The 21,275-nt window shown below is 43.2% G+C and overlaps 1 protein-coding gene across 32 annotated transcripts in view; it reads right to left on the bottom strand.

Moving 5' to 3' along the window:
* The window catches only part of NRXN1 (neurexin 1), a 1,247,341-nt gene that overhangs the window by 792,213 nt on the left and 433,853 nt on the right, over positions 1-21,275 (bottom strand). For 23 of the 32 annotated variants that reach the window (XM_075127156.1, XM_075127160.1, XM_075127172.1 and 20 more), the window contains 3 exons: positions 16,723-17,024; positions 14,674-14,697; positions 13,564-13,725 (listed from right to left, as the gene is read on the bottom strand). In XM_075127156.1, the coding sequence (XP_074983257.1) occupies positions 13,564-13,725; positions 14,674-14,697; positions 16,723-17,024 (488 nt within the window). The remainder of the gene's footprint in view (positions 1-13,563; positions 13,726-14,673; positions 14,698-16,722; positions 17,025-21,275) is intronic. The other 9 variants (XM_075127162.1, XM_075127168.1, XM_075127170.1 and 6 more) reach the window with 1 other exon arrangement.

Genomic DNA, 21,275 nt, shown 5'->3' with positions numbered 1-21,275 from the left:
AACCTCCTGGACCTCCTCCCATGTGCTAGAATGTTGTCTGCTAGGAAGTCTGAAAGTTTGAAGAACTTGGGAGGACCTGGAAGTGGGAGGCATGCCCCCCACTGGTTCCAGTAGGGTCATGGGTACAGCATAGGGCCCCATTGATGACTGCTCCAATGCCACCAACTACTTACAATAAACAAAGCAAATTTCTCTGTAAAGACAAAAAGAATGTGCAGTAGCAAGTTGATACGTGCCAACTACCAATCACAGGTGGTAAGAAAGAAGTGAGGGGGTTTGGTCAGCTCAGCCCTTTATAAAATCATGCTGTAGCATGAGGCAGCAGAGGGCACTTGCACTGCCCTGAAGGGTAAAGATAAGAGAAAAATCTCAGACCCTGGAGCACTGGGCATGCACACACCTGAAACAGCATGGAAATGTGCAATCATGCTAAGAACTTGTGTATTTCAAAAGAAAGATGAAATATGAGGTCATTGTACAGGTGTAATCCTCATGCAGTTCCACTTATTAAGTATAGCTGAGAACGCAGCTACACAAAGAGCATTTAGCACAAATAAGTCCCCTTTTTAAGAAAAAAAAATCTGAGACTCCCTTCTCCTACCCACATTTGTTGGATATCATTGCCAATTGCTGTCATTCAGTAATCATCTCTGAATTAAGGTAGCTGAATTGAAAATCCTTACCACTTTGTTATTGTTTAGGTTTGAAAGCTGAGGGCAATTATATAGATATTGGAAAGCACAAACAAACAGCTTTCAAAAGAGAAATGAAATAGTTTTATTGTTTGATTTCTTAGGAGATTGAGGGTAAAATTTCCCAAAGCGCCGAAGTTACTTAGGAGCCTGAGTCAGATTTTCAAAAGTGACTAAAAGCCAATGTGTCTTAGGCCCTCCTTCATTGCAACTTAGCATCCTAAGGGTATGTCTATACTACCTGCCAGATCAGCGGGCAGCGATCAATCCAGCGGGGGTTGATTTATCGTGTCTATTCTAGCACTCTCGAGAGGCGGGCTGCAAGGCAGAGTCAACAGGGGAATGGCAGCAGTTGACTCATTCACGTAGCTGAAGTTGCGTAACTTAGATTGATTCCTCCCCGCCCCCGTGTAGACCAGGCCTTAGAGTCAGATTTTCAATGATATTTAGACACCTAATGGGATTTTCAAAAGAACCTAGGCAGATTAGGCTAACCTGTGTTGGCACTTTTGAAAACCATACTCGGCTCCTATCTGCATCTTTAGGAACCTAAGCCCCACCAAAAAGAGCCTCAGACACATTGACTTTCCGTCAATTTTGAAAATGTGACCTAATTAACTCTGGTAAATTGAAACCTGAGTCTAAGTCTCTTCCCTTGCCAATGTGGCAGGAAAGAAGAAAGCCAAACATATAATATGTAAGCAGAGTGAAAGTATTTGGCCTATGCTACTGCATTAAGCAGCAGTGGTGAAAAGAGGTAGTTTACACAAGCAGAAACAAGTCCTTTTTTACCCTCTGTACGCATGTTTGTCTTTTGGCGGTGCATGTACTATATATGTATCCCTATATATGCATATGTATATCTAAGTAGAGGCAAGAAGGAGAAAACTAGTAAAATAAGCAGACCATATTTTACCCTTAAATATTTATGGCCCAATCCTGGTCTCCATTAATCTTCTTTTTCTGATCTGGAAGCACAAAGCTAACTTGTTCCATAACTATAGGAGGAATCCTTAAGGGTTGTGTTGGTGTAGCTGATCATATCCCATCCCTTGCTGCACAGAAGGGCTATGATAATTGGGCCTATACATTTACCCTAAGCTCAATGCTAAAAAGTGAGTGAAGGTTCATAAAGTGTGATCACACTAACCTATAATAATAAAGTTGAAAAGGGAAGACAAAGATTGAGTTAGTACAAACAAAAAGGCCTACTGAGATAATTCAAGGACTATGTTAAGATTATGTCTTGTAAACAAGAGAAGTGTTGAACCAGAAATCAGTGAACCAAAATTGGTGTGCCAGATATTAGGCCTAACTATTCTGTCCATCACTTCCTTTGCGGATCCTTAAAGAAAGAAAGATTTGGGGAGAAAAACTGGCTATTGGAGCAAGCTTCACCATCATGGCTGCCACCCTACCCTTCTGGGACCTGGACCTTCTTCATCCTAAACCTGAGATGTTCTGACCAGAGCGGGCCAAAGAGATGATATTACTGCCTCTACTAGCTGATCCCCAAACATCACCTGGGTTGTGACACTTTGTCTCTCTTCCCCTACCATGTCTTTTTCCTTCCTCATCTTATTTCTTCTCTTTCTGTCACTCTCCTTTTTCCTTTTCAAAAAAAGTCTGGCTTAACCAGCCAAGCCTGCATATTTTGCAATACTTCTGAAAGCCTGTGACCAGGAAGAGGAAACTAAAAGCAATGCCCTGAACAGCCCAATGCTGGTGCAAGTTTGCCAGTTCTCAGAGTGACTGATAAGACTGTGTTGTGCTTGTGTTTCTCCAGCAGTGAGTTTGCAAACAAAAGTCAATGTCAGAGAGAGAAGCTACATTTTCTGTTTTTGCTGTTCTTTTCCCTTTCTTTGTATGTGTGTGTGTTATTTTGTCTTCTAGGAAATGGGATCAAACTGTAATAGCAGCAATAACAGCAGCTCCACCCATCTCAGCTAACTTCTTCTCTTTTCCCAAAAAGGACAGTTATTACCATCTTTAATACTATCTAAGAGACTGTCCAATGGGAGGGGGTCAGGTTTCCTTCTAAAAACTCTCCAGCTGAAGGGGAAGGGAACAAGGGGTGTTGTTAAAATGAAAGCCTGTTAACATAGCTTACAGTTCAAATGTTTGAGCTATTTTCCCTTTTCAGTATCTTGAATAAAATGTGGAAAAGGTTTTAATGACATATTTCTCATGGTACTAAGCAGGCTAAGATCTCTGTATACCAACCCCCTGTTTAATGTTGGACAGTGACAAGGTCTTGTTAACACCTTTGACTCTCTGGGCTTGTGATGGGGTGGGACTCACCACCGTGGCACCTCCTACTGGCTGTCTTGTGAATTAGCTCTGTGCCCTCTTCTGGTGGTATCTCGCCTGCTGTCACCTCTGCTCCTGGATCCATGTCACCCCAAGGACACAGCCCTCCAGCAGTCTCACACTTGGTTCTTCCCCCTTCCAGATGAACTGCACTCCACTGTCCAGCCACTTCATTCGGCAGCAACCACAGCCAGTTGTCTGGCTACTTCCTCAGTGGCGAGGAAGGGGTTGGGGGAACCCAGTCACTAATCTGGGTCCTGGCCCAGGGACCCTGTAGAAGGTCGCTGCTTACAGCTCCCACTCCGACTCTTTAGTGGGTTTTCCTTCCCTGTGATCCCAGGGCCACTTCCCTGTGATCCCAGCACCCTCTTTGCCCTTGCCTCAGAGCCTCAGCCTGCCGATCCTTGCAGCCCGCCAGGAGCGGCCTTTAGTTCCCCAGCTCTCTCCCTGCAGTACTGTTCTGTCCAGGGTGTTTGCTACCCTCACTTTGCAAGGCAGCTGGCCCTTCTCATTCCTCAAGCTCCAGGGAGTGACTGAAGCTGCTCTGCTCTGCAGCTCTTCTTATATGGGCCAGCTCAGCCCTGACTGGCTGCTCCTCGCAGCCCCTCTCTAATTGTTTGTCTCCTATGCAGCTTCCCTAGGGCTCTATTAACCCGTTATGGGCCAGATTGTGGCACATGCCCCATCACACACCCTCCTCCTTAAGACTGACTACCGCAGGGGGTGTATAATCGTCCCTGCTTCTCACGCAGCTGTGCCTCAGGTTCTCTGCTAGGAGGTGCAATCTGCCTCCCTCCTTCAGGGTCTGGGTCCCTACTGCAGCCTGTCCTGCTCCAGTGTGGGTTCCCTTATCTGTCTGGGTCCTCTTCATCCCAGTCATCTTATCATAGAATCATAGAAGATTAGGGTTGGAAGAGACCTCAGGAGGTCATCTAGTCCAACCCCCTGCTCAAAGCAGGACCAACCCCAACTAAATCATCCCAGCCAGGGCTTTGTCAAGCCAGGCCTTTAAAACCTCTAAGGATGGAGATTTCACCACCTCCCTAGGTAACCCATTCCAGTGCTTCACCACCCTCTTAGTAAAATAGTGTTTCCTAATATCCAACCTAGACCTCCTCCACTGCAACTTGAGACCATTGCTCCTTGTTTGCTCATAAGCCACCACTGAGACCAGCCAAGCTCCATCCTCTTTGGAACCCCTCTTCAGGGGTTGAAGGCTGCTATCAAATCCCACCTCACTCTTTTCTGCAGAATAAACAAGCTCGGTTCCCTCAACCTCTCCTCATAAGTCATGTGCCCCATCCCCCTAATCATTTTTGTTGCCCTCCGCTGGCCTCTCTCCAATTTGTCCACATCCCTTCTGTAGTGGGTGGACCAAAATTGGACGTAATACTCCAGGTATGGCCTCACCAGTGCCGAATAGAAGGGAATAATCACTTCCCTCAATCTGCTGGCAATGCTCCTACTAATGCAGCCCAATATGCCATTGGCCTTCTTGGCAACAAGGGCAACTATTGACTCATATCCAGCTTCTCATCCACTATAATCCCCAGGTCCTTTTCTGCAGAACTTCCATTTAGCTAATCGGTCCCCAGCCTGTAGAGGTGCATGGGATTCTTCCATCCTAAGTGCAGGACTTTGCACTTGTCCTTGTTGAACCTAATCAGATTTCCTTTGGCCCAATCCTCCAATTTGTCTAGGTCACTTTGGACCCTATCCCTACCCTCCAGCATCTCTCTCTCTCCCCCCAGCTTAGTGTCATCCACGAACTTCCTGAGGGTGCAATCTATCCCATCCTCCAGATCATTAAGAAAGATGTTGAACAAAACCGGCTCCAGGGCCGATCCCTGGGAAACTCCACTTGATACCGGCTGCCAACTAGACACTGAGTCATTGATCACTACCATTGAGCCCGACAATCTAACAAGCTTTCTATCCATCTTATAGTCCATTCATCCAATCCATACTTCTTTAACTTGCTGGCAAGAATACTGTGGGAGACCATAACAAAAACTTTGTTAAAGTCAAGATATTTCACATCCACTGCTTTCCCCATATCCACAGAGCCAGTTATCTCATAGAAGGCAATCAGGTCGGTCAGGCATGACTTTCCCTTGGTGAATCCATGCTGACTGTTCCTGATCACCTTTCTCTCCTCCAAGTGCTTCAAAATGGTTTCCTGGAGGACCTGCTCCATGATTTTTCCAGGGACTGAGGTGAGGCTGACCAGTCTGTAGTTTCCTGGGTTCTCCTTCTTCCTTTTTTTAAAAGATGGGCACTATATTTGCCTTTTCCCAATAATCTGGGACCTCCCTGATCGCCACGAGTTTTCAAAGATAATGGACAATGGCTCTGCAATCACATCAGCCATCAGCACCCTTGGATGCATTAGATCTGAACCCAAGGACTTGTGTATGACCAGCTTTTCTAAATAGTCCATAACCTGTTTTTTCACCACTGAGGGCTGCTCACCTCCTCCCCATACTGGGTGGGAGCTGACCTTGTCTGTGAAGATAAAGGCAAAAAAAGCCACTTCCCTACCTCCCCCTGCTGGATAGCTCTCTGCGAGTTCCACAGTCATCATTGCCACATCCCTCTTGAGAGTCTCTGATCTAGCCTGGTTCCCAGGCATCCCTTTGCTACCCTGCCTTCTCCTGGGCGGGGTAGTATCTTCTTATATCGCCCTCCTCATGGCACCGACAGCCAACTCTTTGCCTCCCTTTTGTATAAGGGCCTCATATGGTCCTTCCCTTGCTCAGCTCCTTTCCTGGGGCTAGCCTTGAACTTACAGCTCAGGTCTGGGCACTCCCCCCATCGGTGCCCCTGTTGCTCACAGGCCCAACATGCCCATCCCCTCCCTGTTCTCCTCACAGGTGGGTGTTTTCCTGGGCTCTATTTTCTTTCCATTCTCTGGGTGAGGTCTCTGTCACCCATCCCGATAGGTGCTTTCCAGTGCCCTTGTCACCCACAGGCATAACATCCTCCTGGTCCTGGTACCTGGCTTCCCCTCTCACTCCCTGTGATTTCTATAGACTCCCTCTCGCAGCGACTTGAATTGGTACAGCTGCTGCTCTGCTAGCCAGGTCACATAGGCCTGCATGTACTCTTGTGCCTCCCATTGACTCTGTTGGGTTTTGAGTATCTTTAGCAGCAATGCACCTTTCCACAGGGGCACTGACCCTGGAGTCCAGTGTGGGAAGGCACCAGAACCCTCCAAAAAGAAGGCCTCTTTATACCCTGAATCCATTGTCTCCATGTTCCATGTCCCTCAATTCCTCAAATCTCTGAAACAGGCAGTAGTCTGCATCATCCCATATCCTCCCCTTATATCAGGATGACAGTGTGCCCACATTCTCTACCATATGTGATGGGGTGGGACTCACCAGCATGGCACCTCCTACTGGCTGTGTTGGGAATTAGTTCTGTTCCCTCTTCTGGTGGTGTCTCAGCTGCTGTCATCTCTGCTCCTCGACCCATGTTGCCCCAAGGACTGAAGCATCCTCTTCAGGACACAGACCTCTAGCTGTGTCACACTCAGTTCTCCCCCCCTTCCAGGGGAACTGCAGTCCACTGTCCAGTCACTTCCTTCAGTGGCAACTGCAGCCAGTTTTCTGGCTGCTTCCTTAATGATGAGGAAAGAGGCAGGGGAACCTGGTCCGCCCACTACCCCAGGTCCTGGTCCAGGGACACTATAGAAGGTCACTGCTTGCACCGCTCCCTCCCACTCTTCAGTAGGTTTCCCATGGCCATTTCCCCATGCTCCAGCACCCTCTTTGCCCTTGCCTCAGGGGCTCAGCCTGGAGATCCTTGCAGCCCTCCAGGAACTGCCTTTAGCTCCCCAGGTCTCTGCCTGCAGCACTGCTCTGTCTAGGGTAGCTGCTACCTTCTGCCTGCAAGGCAGTCCTCCTCCCTTCTCCAGCTCCAGAGAGTGACTGAAGCTGCTCTGCTCTGCAGCTTTTCTTATGTGAGCCAACCCAGCCCTGACTGGCTGCTCCTCACAGCCCCTCTCTAATTGGCTGCCTCCTGCCCAGCTTCCCTAGGGCTCTGTTAACCCCTTATGGGCCAGTTTGGGGCACACGCCCCATCACTAGGCCCCTATATCCCACCTAAATTAATACAACAGGGGACATGTTGAGAGCACTGAGACACTTTAGCTAATCCCCAGTTCCTGCAATTGTCCCTTGTGGGCCACTGCAACTCAACATAAATTAGAGCTAATCTGAGGCTGCTCTGATTTACAGCAGGGCCCAGACAGACACAGGAAAGTGGGTGGGATGGGTAAGTGTGGCTTTTTGCCACCTTTTCCCCCCTCCCTCAAATCCTGCACAAAGTGAATCTTGGCCAAACTCAAAGGACTTGGTTTTTAAATGTTAACATATAGGGCCACAATTTGAAACTTCATTAACCTGCATTTTTATGCACACAATTGGCAAGTGAAAATAAATACAGCAACAATTTAAATTATTTACATATCCAATTATCTGACTATGCTTCAAAATTAGATGCTTAGGTGCCTAAACTGCATGTACAAAACCATACAGTTATTAATACTAACAAAATTGTTTGCCAAAAATGGAACCCTGCTGCTGTTAAAATTATCTTCCTGTCTCATCAGTATATGTCATTTTTCTCTAAGTCCCTCAGCTGGCTCCCCATCTTCCTCTGCAAACACAAATTTGTTGCATTTACTTCCAAAGACCTTCACAACCTGCATTGCACAAAAGAACCAGCTTTGATTGCCTGCTACGCTGACAAGGACTCTCATGCTTTCTCCCATGTCTCTTCTTACAAATCTGAAGAGCTCCCAGTCAAAATCTGTAAAGCCGTAATATTATCTTGAGTTTCTGGACTTAATACAGGGTTAAAAGGCTGAACTGCTATGGCCTGTAATACAGGAGGTCAGATTAGACGATGTAATAATCTCTTCTGGCCTAAAATTTATGAATCCTCCTTCAAGACCCTCCTTCATAATGCATAGTATAAACTGCAACATATTAATAGGTAGGCAGATGATGAGGTGCAATTACTGCTTCTTATTGGCTAAGAAATGTGCATATGCTGTTATTTTTGTTACTCTGTCTCTTCACCCCATCCCGTGTCATGTATTGATTGTTATATCCTATGTTTTTAGGTTGTGGCACACATAGCCTGTCAGATGAGGACCTGTTTTGATGATTCATCTTGTCGGCTAATGGATCCACAGCATTTCCAGGAGACCTGGAAGAATATGACTGATCCTCCAACATACCACTATGTTGATGATCTGGTAGGATTTTACAATAATATTTTGTCTTCTACCCTTGACAAAGGTAACCTCTAACTGACCTTTTTGTTGGCTTCATCATCACAGTACACCTTGGTATACAGATGACTTGCAAAAGATGAAATGTGAGGAAAGGTGCCTACGGGGGCAGGGGCAGAACTCTGGTGCTGAATATGATCAGCTGGTTCAAATAATTTTTAATCCCACATGCTTGAGCTGTACAGCAGGCAAACATGATATTCTTTGCCCTATCGTGGCATCTGCAACAGCTCAGTAAGAGCATTTGTTCTGAGTGCTTGATCAACCCAATCTGACTCCACTCAGGCTTATTTGTGCCCCACTCAGTGAGAAAAACTTTGATTATTTTACCGTAAAATTATGTGTATTTAGACTGAGGTGTTTGCTTTCATGGTTACAGAAGTAGACAAAGGCTAGGTCTTTTCTGGCTGAGTTTAGGCCACTACTGCTCATTGAAGTATGGAGGTATTGGGAGGACCTTGTCCCAAAACCTATTTTGTGAACCTGTGTCTCTCCTGGCTGGTGAAAGCCTGTGGGAAAGTATTGAGTCCATTACAGGGTGAGCTTGTCAGTACCTCTCTTCAGGAAAGCAAGGTATTGGGTCTCTTAGGGATGCTATCTTGTAGCCTTTGAGTAAAAAAACAAAACAATCCCCCCCACCCCCATGCTGGCAATGACTAATTACTGGCCAGTATTTAATCTTCCATTTTTGATAGAGAAAGTTGTGGTGAGACAATTTTCTGAGTATCACCTAAATGCCTCAGATTTCTTTGACCATTTTCAGTCTGGCTACAGATTTGGGGTTGGCACAGAAACAGCGCTGGTATCATAACCCTGCAATGAAAACCAAATTCCATATTGAAATTGTCTATTCTTTCAGCAGTGTTTGATACTACTGACAATTCGGTTTTGCTGACTCTCTTACAGTCAGCAATGGGAGTTGATGGTGCAGCTCTTAGGTGGCTTTGATCTTTCCTTGTTGACCCTTTCCACAGGACAGGGTGTGGCGATTACTCCTTCTTTCTAAGGGCCCTTAGTCTTAGTGTTGTCTTTAATTCCAGAAGATTCTATCTTGTCTTCCCTCCAGTTGACATGTATATAGGGCAGCTGGGAAGCTCAGTGAGAAGGCATGGGCTTCTGTTGCTTGCCACTTGTGGATAACATCCAGCTTTATGTCTCCATTTCACTCAATCTAGACAGTCCTCTTGAATATCTGAGGGTTATGTTGGATTGTTTTCTACTATGACTTGATTACATGACAGCAATTACAAATATAGCTTTTTACCATCTGCAAGGGGATTGTGACTGTGCTCCATACTTTCACCACCTCAGAAATGGTGTATGTTAATGTGCTCTACATGGGGCTATACCTACACCAGGCACTTAAGTGGGAGGAATATGCTGCAGCCCACTCGCTAAGTGGTGTCTATGAACGGGCAGCATTCATTACCAGTGCTCTATGATATCCACAGGCTGCATGTTGGTTTTAATCTATAAATGTCCAAGAGAGCTTGAGATCTTCTGACCTGAAAGATGGAGTCTCTCCTTGTGCCAAGCTACCACAACTGTGATCAGCAGACTTCTCTGAACTCGATACCCCTTGTTATAAAAAGGGGACTACAGGCAGAGCATTCTCCATAAGGATCACTTTCCTTTGTAATGTTCTGCCCTTAAAGATCTGAAATAGGCCAGAGCTGTCGACCTTCTAGGCATGCTGTGAAGCCCATCTTTTTGAGAAGGAAATGACAGAGCACAGAAGCAGTTGAGTGTGGCATTTGACTAATGAGAAAGTCCAGCAGTGGCTTTAAGACATGTTGGTCACATGACCGGTGATGACATTGTGTACATAAGGTTAATTTTTACTTTGTATCTTCTATGTTGTATTTTCAAACATATATTGATGGTGCCCAGAGTTTTGGATGTCTGTCCCTTAGTGTGGAGACTGTACAAAGCTGAAGTATAAATCAATAAAGTAGCTGGAGAAAACAGATATACTTTGAATCTGCTCCATAACATCTCCTTTAAAATACTCATCTGTGGTTACTGCAGTAACGAATTTTAAAAAACAGTTTAATTTCAACTATGGGAAGACTTTGCACAATGAACAACAGAAAACTAGCAAATTTGAAGCAGTACTGAAATTGCTTGAATGTTTGACTCTGTGGTAGTATAAGCCATTCCTGATGATGTTAACTTTCAATGACTCTCCAATATTGTTTCTAAATGTAGAGATTGAAAATTGCACTGGTCAGAGATCTGGGACTTGTGACACTAAGTCTTGGATCAAAGACCTAACAGCTGTGCTAATCTGAGGGATCAGTGACTGTTTTACTGGCAGATATCTTGTGAACTAACAGGGTAGCTGGATATGATAGCTATAGTTAAGATTGCCTATGACTTTCCATTGTAAGACCCTATTTTCCATTGCTTATAACTTTGCCAAACTTTAACCATTTGGGCAAAAATTTTCCAAACCAGGTTTTTGCCTCATGCTCTGTGTGGTGTATTTTTTGTGTACACAAGTGTTTTGGAGCGGGGAGAAGTGTGAAGGGTCGCATCAGTAACAGTTATGTTACTATTTCCAAGAATGAGGGTAGGGAATAATATATTTAACATTAGCAAAATATATCTGTATGTTATAATCATATCTGTTTCTTTCAGAGGGTCTATAGAGTCCTTTGCTTTGGAGCACGGTCTGGCAGTTTGGCAAAGGGATCTCTCTAGTGTTGGAAAGGTGCTTTTTGCTGTCCCTCTGAATATCTGCCCAAATTTGTTCAAGTTAGAAGTCTCAGGGAATTGCCAAGTGCACATGCTCCATAGAAGCTTGTTGGAGTTTAGTAGTTAAATTCTCCTTACATTCCGTCTGCACTGAGCATACTCCATCCTCAAACACTGCACTGAGTATGCTTCTCCCCATAGACCATGCTGAGCAAACTCTAGATGAGGTCTGCAGGACTGTCCCTGTAAATGTTCCTCCCGGCTGACTGGGACCACTCTGATTTGCGGGCATTGTAACTGAGACCAGGAAGACTATCTCCCTTGTGATTTTCCCTTGCTGACAGCTAGGCAGGAGGAAAGAGGAGGAAGAAACCACCTGACTAGAATGCAAAGAGGTGAGAAAGAGAAGAAGGGCAGGAGCAGACTGGTGAAGGCTAGGAGCAAAAGGTAAAAACCTATTCTTGTGCTTAAAGGGTTGAGGTCTATGCTTAGACCTAAAGGTTCCAGTAGTCCTGCTGATGATCTACGTGGGGGTCAATATGGTTCCACATGACAGGGGTTTTGCTTTTTAAGTTTGCCTTTAAGCTTAAGAAGTTACTTACAAAAAAACTTCATTAACAGAGAACATTAAAGTTGCAAAGTCAAGCACTCAAAAATTAGGAAATGCCACATTTAAGGTTACCGGTGCAACCTTAATTTTGCCCCCTTCTGTGTACACATTATGATATATAATTACACTGTCACATACTATTGTTTTGAGAGGACCCCTGTCTCTTCCAACGGAGGGATAGAGCTTTCAGGATGGAGAAAAGATATATCTCAGGGCACACTTTAAATCCTAACAAATTTGAGCTCTTATGGACCAAGGGACGAAGAGAGTTTCAAAGGTGTGGGCCCCAATGGAGATGCCTTGAGAGCTGCCCCCTCTCTCTTATACCAGCAACAGGGCTCAAACTCAGCTGCCTCCACTGACCACAACTCTGGCAGCATGTCATGAGGAGAGAGATGGAGTAGGCTGCTGGCCTGTCTCACAGCCAGGAAGGACTAACACCATGCTCAAAGTCTATTCAGGCTCTTCCTTCAGGACACAGTTTTATTCTTCCACTACAAAACAACACATCAAAGCTATTCCCCTGACCCACGCAGACTGCAGGGGCCTAGAGGTGTTCCCCCTTGCTTCTCTCTCACCTCCTGTAGGGTCTGTCACAGGCATCCAGCTGTTTCCCATAGCGCCTTCCTTCAACTAAACTCAGAACATTTATAGGTAAAAAGCTTACGGTCTTAAAATCAACTTTTATTGAATCTTCAATGTAGGTTTTGTGGAGCTATTGAGATTTTACTATGGGATAAAGTAAGAGGAAGTGGTTTGGAGCAAAACTCTGTCACTACACTGATCATAACAGAAGGGAGCTCTCCCTCCTCTCCGTGGCTTGGGTAAGTATATCTCCCCCAGAGCTCCCCCTCCTCCTCAGCTGGTGCAGAGAGTGCTCTCCCTTTTGTCTTTTTAACCACTGGGTTCTACAAAGCTGTCATTGTGCTCCCTATCCTACCAAAACCCAAGAGGTCATTTGAGTCCCAAGCTGCTGTTGATGTTACGATACAGTTTGTTGCCATAGCCAAGAGGCAATACAGTGGCCAAATGAAGTCAAGTAGAGAAAATAGTGGATCTTACCGGATTTTTTAAGTGCAATATTTAATACTTTTGTTTGACACACACTTGAAGGTCACATAACTTGTGACATGACGGTCCTAGACACACTTTGACAGACCATTACAATTCTTTCAAGAGCAGTGAATTTTACCAAGCATGATTCTGAACCAGTGTTTCTAGGCTCTACAAAGAGTTGATTTAGAATACCACAAAGAACCTGTAGATACCACAGTCTGAGCACTTCATTGTGTCACATTCTCTCTCTCCTCGAGTCCTTCCTAAAATATAACCCTGGAATACCATTGCACCATCTCTTAGCAGCCTCCAGTATTGCACTGAAATTTATCAATGCAGTAAATCATTTCACTTCACACAACAAGCTTCCTTTAAACCAAGATCAATAGCAACTAGCTGCAATCTGCCATAAAAAGCTTGCATTTATGACCCCTCCTCACTCCCTTTCACAATATCGAAGGACATCAGAGAATCACAGCTTGTGAGGTTAGGTTAGGAAATATCTTTACAATTGTGTTTAATGTTAAAAGAAACTAATGCAAAGATAATTTCAAAACACAAGGCTTTAAATAATACAGTAACTAGATCATAAAATTTTTAGAGATAGTCAGAGAAAGTATTGTTTGGATCCAAATTAGGCTGAGATGAGGGTTTGGAACCAGATACAATGGAAGGAATTGAACTGTTCACAAGGTCAGCTGTATTCAGAAGGTTTTACATACACTCAAGAAATGAAAATAGGTTACTTTTACCTTTGATTATGATTGAAGGGACAGGTTCAAATATTGGAATCCCAGCCAAAGTACAAAGAGATTGGATCAGGGGTTCTCATTTTTGGCCATCTCTAGAAATGATGATGTGACATTTGTGATGGATTTATGGCTGATGATATTTACCTCTTTGAGACAGCCCATAAAGTTGTTACTGACTGGTGACCCGGGTAGGTCTGCTGTGCTAGGACTGCCACCAACATAGAAAAAGTCATCAGAACCCAGCATGGTGTAGTCTTCTTGCGTGTAGCCCGTAGTAGTCAGAATTCCGTCCACTGATATTGTCACCTAGATAACAAAGCACAGGGAAAGGACACGCTATACTCAGACCTACATACTGCAGTCCTGGGATATGCCTGGTTTTGAGACATAAGGCGGAACCCATTTTCATGTCTGTTTGAGGTTTAGTCTTGGATTCTAGTCAACTACCCCTAGGAGCTCTAACTAGTTAAAGAGTTTTCTGATTGTTGAACTAGTGTCAGCATATACCCTATTGCAACTCAAAAGTTATTTAGCAGACACAAAAATGGTGTTAGTAAAATGCTTCCTAAGTTAGTTTAGCTGGTGTACATATTAGTAAGTTTAGTAGTCTGTCATTGACTAATAAAAACGTGCACCTTGTTAACATAAAAGGCACAAGCTTTTTTCAGCACCATCACTATTTGCACTATATAACAGCAGTTATTAACCATGCAAGAGCTTAATTCCATGCCAAAGAAAAGAAAAACAGCAAAACAATCTGTGTAAGCAGCACACTCTGATGTGCACATGCAGGAAAGAGTATCAGAAGAAAAGAAAGGAAAGAAAATAAGGAACAAAAAGAACCAAACTGCTTGTGATGAAGTAAAGATGTATGAATGTGGCATTTCCATCATTCCCAGTCCAAGTCTCCATGCCATGCATTATGAATGGTTAGAAACTGGCTGAGCCAGCAATCACTCGGGCCAGCCACAATTTAGCCTTATCCTTTGTTAGTTAACCACAGCTTGATGCAAACGTTCGTAATGTTAAAGATGCCCCTACATGTGAATTAAAAAACAATTTGACAGGAACAGGTAAAAATAAGGAGGTCAACAACAGATGAAAAGAAGGAGTTAAAAGTAAGCAGAAGAGTACCAACCGCAGTTCCTTTTTTGTTAATGATGTCTACAGTTAAAAGAAAGAAAGAAAACACACGGCAAACCCAAAATAAGAAACAATTAGAATGATATCTACCGAACAATGTAGTTTGTTTACCATAGCGTGTCCAATGCCTGAGTGCTTTGTGGAGAAGGGGGGAGAAAGGAAATTAAAAACTGTGAACAGAATAACGATTGTTACTTAAAAAATATGATGGTCACTACCATGTTAGTACATTATTTGGTTCAGGTAACGGTTAGTAGAATGAAACATTCCATGAATGACATGTTAGTTATTAAGCATGTTAGTAACATAGAAAAAGGGCAAAAAAATTTTACAAGAAAAAAAGCAGACTAACAAATATGCCTCCAGAGAGGTAAGAGCAGTTGTATTTCCTGCAAATATATTTCAGAACTTTTCAGCTCTCATCTAAACAGACATACGGTAATGTTCCCTTCATCTTCCTTCCATTGAATGCAGCTGACAGACACTCAAAATGGCTAAAGGGATCAAAATGCCTAAAGCTCATCAGCTGACCACTGCTTGCCCTGAATCCCAAACTGTTTCCCCAGCAAATTAGTAGAAATTAGTGTATATCCCCTACTGCTCAATTTTTAAATATTTTTATTATTTTTTTATTTGGTTGTTTCAACAGCACCCAAGGACTCCCTCTCAACTCCAAAACGTCTTTCGGTCATATTGATGGACTTTAGGGTCACAGTTTACTGCAATGAAACAAAGCAAAGAACCTGACACATAGAATGAGTAGAATGGATTTCTGCAACTACCTCTCTGAACATGCACCTATTTTACGTCTCTGTTTGGCAAGTGAAAGGAAGCCTCTCCCCTTTCCCCCACTTTAATCTTCCAATTTACAGGTTTGTCTGATGACATGAGCAAAGGCAAATCTAGAAAGTGGGTCCCTTGCAGCCTCTTTCAAAGAACTCTCCACATTTGTTGTAGTTAGCAATAATTTAAAACTAAATATAGATTATATAGTATGCAAATACAATTCTTGTAGCTATGCTGTTTTAGAAAGATAAACACTTTAATGTGTTGATGCATGTGTAACCCAAAATTACACATAATTGTAAAATCTTAGGGGTTACTTTTTTAAATTCCATTTGGTTATTTCACTCTTTTGCACTATAATTCCAAATTAACTGTGACCTATCTAGCTTGCTATTAACAAAACCAGAAAAGTAATAGCTAAACAATTTTAGAAAAGGGAAAAAAAGAGGTTAGATGGATTAGTTAACAGCGCCACAAGAGAGGGCTGTTTTGGTTAAGGGAAACCAAAGATATTCCCATCAAGCTGCAACTGTTTAGAGAAACAACAGATATGTTAAGGATATTGATTTAAGATAAGCATGTAGGGCAGTAAATATATATATGTATATATATAGCATTTAACAGAATTACACATTTTAGTACCAATAAAGTATCATTGAATACCCATCCCAAACCCCAAAACATTACTATACATAACATTTTAATGCCACATATGTGCATACACTGTATATGTGGTATTAAATAAGTTTATATAGTGTATACACATACTTGGAATTTCATTCTATCCCCCAAGGATTAACTACCAAAATACAAAATGACCCCAATATAGACATGCATTTTACTAATGAATTGTAGCCTACAAGGTTTTGTTGTTGTTGTTGCTGTTTTTCTTCAGTTAGACGTGGCTATGAGACAGAAAATGCCACCAAAAATGTATGAGGGTTATTTTGAGAATGAATCTACTGCCCACTTTTTTGAGGGGGGGGGGGAGGGAATAGGTTAAAAGTTTCTTTAAACTAAAGAGCTGTGATTCAGCTATAGAAATACATGCCCTGTGGACAATTATCAGCATGTAATAGTGACTAATAAAAAACTGTAAGGGCAGAAAATTGTACAAGAAAAATATGTGCATGATACCTGAAGTCTTTTGAAATATCTGACTGTAATACTGTCTCATTTAAGCAGCCTCTTGCCCCCACTACTTTCTAGATATGCCCCTGCTCAAGTGTGGCAGGAATATCCCTGTGTGTGTAAATAAAAGGTATTTTTAAATGCCAACTAAACATCCAATGTCACGCTATTCAGATTTCAAAGCATCACACATTTAGCTGTAGCAGAAACAGTCAGTTATTCTTGTATCCATTGTACTGTTACCTGACGCAGATTCCTGGTTACTTTCACATCATGCCAGGCATTGTCATTAAATTTCCCATTCACAGGTTCCACCAGTGCTTCAAAGGCCCCTGAGCCCAAATTAATGACCAACGAGACAGCTCCATTTTTCAGTGCAAGATTGACATAATCAGCTGATTTTCCTGTATGAAGCATTAGTCCATTCCTCTGAAGAGTTTTAAATGACAGAGTTATTTCATCACTGCTGCTCTGTATGGGATTCTGGGACAAATCATAGCAGAAATATTCCGATCCCTTGAATGTTGCAATATATTCTTCTTTTCCTGACAAATAAAAGGAAAAAAGATTTAAAATCCCTGGAAATAAAATTCATGAAAAGCAGCCTTTTTTGTAATTAACTTTAGTGTCATCAACAATAAATATTATATCACACAGAGTACTGTGTGTTTACAATGCTTAAAATCCATTAAGAAGCCAACGAAAACAGACCAATCAAGCATTTCATTCAAATTAAATTACTTTTCTAAGGTCTTCTCTATACAGGGACACCCCAGAAAGCTAAAGTGAATCAACAAAAGTTGTGAAGTCAATTCACATAAATTAAAGTACATTAAACCCTCTTGTGTATGCTTTCATTCAGGAGGGAAGTGGCCTTAGTTCACTCTGACTTAATCCTCCCAAGAGGATTCACCTTAACTTTTCTGAATGTCTCTTTGCAGACAAGCCCTAAGTATTACTGAAGGAACTTACAGTGGCCATGTCTATACTGGGGAAACAGTATCAGGTTAGATTATGTTAATGCCATTTGACTAATAATTTTGAACACAACCAAGCACCTAGCATACAAAGAGACAAGCTATGTTCAGAAACACATTTGCTTGTTTAAATGCTAAGATCTTCCCCACGACCAGGTACCAAACTTTTAAACATGACTGTCCTTGTTCACACTAAAGGCAAAATTGTGTTTAACATCATGCTAGTGAAGATATGTTAGGGAACACGTTTTCTAGAATGCATTTCTGCAGTGTAGACAATATCTTAGAGAAAAAATATCATGCACTTCTAAGGTACTATTCATTCACTCTACTAGAAACTATGGTGGGATCTTGGCCTTGTTAAAATCAATGGGACTTGTGACATGGATTTAATTAGAGACAGAATTTCAGGCTATGATTCTCTACTCCTTTTCCCCTTGTAAAGTCATTTACACATGTTCAAAGTTAGTTCAAAGCAGGTGTAAAACACCTCATTGTCTAAATGAGAGCAGAAGTCTAATATGGAAACGTTTTAAATCCACTTTGCACCAGTTGCAATGCAGTGGAAAAACAGGTTCAGAAGGTTTAACATTGTTTGCCATATCAAGCCAGCCCCTTTTACTTCAATGACAAATTGTCATTTGTACTCCAAAATTCCTTCAGAGAAGACCCTAATATATCTCAACAGGCTAGGTGTATGATACGGAGGAGAAAAGCATAATTTCCTTCTCAAGAGAAAAATCTCACTTTAAAAAAAACCTGCCTGGGATTGGACACCATACTTTCTAAAGGGAGAAGTCTGCAGTAATCAAAGGAAATGCTTTCACTGTTCTGGTGCTGTAGTAAAAGATGGTTTGGCTACCTCTTACAACACCAGGAAAGGCCAATTGCATCACAGGAGGTAATACAATGCAATTTAAAACTCTCCCTACCATTCCTCCACTTTGCCATTACATAAACACATAAACATTTACTATTATTTGGGGGAGAGGAGTGGCTCTCAAGAGAAGTCTCACAGAGGCTGCACATTAGCTATTCACTTTGATGGCCTATCAGCTTCAAAACAAAACAATATTTGCACCTATATAGAACCTTCTATCCAGAGTTCTCAAATAACTTTATTAAAGTTAATTAACTTAGCTTCACAAGATATCTGTGGGGCAGGTATCACCCGTTTTTGTAGATAAAATCTGTAACACAGAGTGATTAAAGGCCAAACTTGTGTTTGCATTGCCTAACCGTAGAGACCTAAGATTGGGGTTTCATGTTTTCTGAAAATTAGGTTCTAAGTGAGCTGCCCAAGTACATACAGGAAGTCTGTGGTACAGCCAGAAACTGAAGGTGAGTCTCAGGACTCCCTGTTCTGTGCCTACCCCATAATACTCTCCTTTCTCCCATAGATATATACAGCTGGCACGTCCCACACATTCTTTTACAAAAGACCAGCTTTGACTAGCTCATTCGGTAGTTCATTTGGAGCTCAGGACGGTGCAGTGGCTAGGGTGTTAGAACTTGAGGGATCGAGGTTCAATTTCCTGCTGCATGATCAACTTTCTTTGGGGCCTTGGGCAAGTCACTTAGGGCTAGACTCACAAACCAAACTAGGCCTAACATTTAGGCACCTAAAAATTGCTGGGATTGATAAAACCTGAGTTAGACATCTTGGCTCTCTATACAATGAATGGGGAGAGGTAGGCACCTCCAAATGGAATTGACAAAAGCCAGCACACTAGGAAGCTCCTGCCTACAGTAGCCAATGGGAGACATAGAGGAGAAGGCCTAAGTCCTGCCCTTCTTAGAATCATAGAATCATAGAATATCAGGGTTGGAAGGGACCTCAGGAGGTCATCTAGTCCAACCCCCTGCTCAAAGCAGGACCAGTCCCCAATTAAATCATCCCAGCCAGGGCTTCGTCAAGCCTGACCATAAAAACTTCTAAGGAAGGAGATTCTACCACCTCCCTAGGTAACGCATTCCAGTGTTTCACCACCCTCCTAGTGAAAAAGTTTTTCCTAATATCCAACCTAAACCTCCCCCACTGCAACTTGAGACCATTACTCCTTGTCCTGTCATCTTCTACCACTGAGAATAGTCTAGAAGCATCCTCTTTGGAACCAACTCTCAGGTAGTTGAAAGCAGCTATCAAATCCCCCCTCATTCTTCTCTTCTGCAGACTAAACAATCCCAGTTCCCTCAGCCTCTCCCCATAAGCCATGTGTTTCAGACCCCTAATCATTTTTTTTGCCCTCCGCTGGACACTTTCCAATTTTTCCACATCCTTCTTGTAGTGTGGGGCCCAAAACTGGACACAGTACTCCAGATGAGGCCTCACCAATGTCGAATAGAGGGGAACGATCATGTCCCTCGATCTGCTGGCTATGCCCCTACTTATACATTCCAAAATGCCATTGGCCTTCTTGGCAACAAGGGCACACTGTTGACTCATTATCCAGCTTCTCATCCACTGTCACCCCTAGGTCCTTTTCCGCAGAACTGCTGCCTAGCCATTCGGTCCCTAGTCTGTAGCGGTGCATTGCATTCTTCTGTCCTACGTGCAGGACTCTGCACTTATCCTTGTTGAACCTCATCAGATTTCTTTTGGCACAATCCTCCAATTTGTCTAGGTCCCTCTGTATCCTATCCCTACCTGCCACCATATCTACCACTCCTCCTAGTTTAGTATCGTCCGCAAATTTGCTGAGAGTGCAATCCACACCATCCTCCAGATCATTTATGAAGATATTGAACAAAACCGACCCCAGGACCGACCCTTGAGGCACTCCACTTGATACCAGCTGCCATCTAGACATGGAGCAATTGATCACTACCCGTTGAGCCTGACAATCTAGCCAACTTTCTACCCACCTTATAGTGCATTCTTCCAGCCCATACTTCTTTAACTTGCTGACAAGAATACTGTGGGAGAGTATGTCTATACTACAATGCAAGCCTGTGCTTGAGTCTGGGCTCAAGCCTAACCCTCCCTTGCATCTATACTCCAATTATGCTAATCCAGGGCTCAGTCCAATGGTCCCAAGTCCCTGCAGGGTTGGTGGGTCCAAGTTCAAGTTAAAACAGGGCCTAGGGTCCGAGCCCTATTACTTTGCAGCATAGATGCAGCCGTGCTTGACTCTGGTCCTGGAAGTCAGCCGGAAGTATCCCAGAATTCCGTGGGGCATCTTCCTTAGTCCTCTCTATCCCAACAATCTGCAGTCCACTTTACTGAAAATGGAAGTCACCCCCCTTTGCGAATGGCATCAGCTCAGGAAAGTGTTGTTAACCCATTCTCTTCTGATCACTCATCTGATCTCTCCTGTCCAGTTGAGAGGTGGCAGATCTCTGCTCAAATCCCTTTTTCCTCTCAGGTGGAGGGGGGAATTGATCTAATGGTATTCCACATCTCTGCTGAGTACCGTAATCACTGGGATAAAAATTATGAGGAAGATCCTCATCCAGCTCGCCTCCCTTGGTGGGAGGGGCATTTTATGTATTTCACCTATTGGGCCTGATCCAGTAGGTGGGCATGGAGCCCACAGATGAGTTAGGCAGAGAAATGCCAATCTTTCCCCCATTTGTACATCTCTCTGGTGCTTAAGCATCATGCTGCCCGGTGTGGATCTGCACTGTACACGCGTACAGGTAGAAGTGTTGGAATTTACACTGCAAAAATTTAGGAAGAAAGTGAGTTTATGTGCCTATGGTTCAGAAGCTGCTGAGGTGGCCTGTGTGAATCCCAATGGGGCCTTATTCTGGGATTTAATCACTGGAAGTGGCAGTTAGGTTATCTAAGTCCCTTTGTAAATCTAGCCCTTAATCTCT

Source organism: Caretta caretta, chromosome 3, assembly GCF_965140235.1.
Source record: "Caretta caretta isolate rCarCar2 chromosome 3, rCarCar1.hap1, whole genome shotgun sequence".
NCBI lineage: Eukaryota > Metazoa > Chordata > Testudines > Cheloniidae > Caretta > Caretta caretta.
Note: the sequence above shows the minus strand (reverse complement) of the source record. Positions and strands in the feature narration are given on the sequence as shown.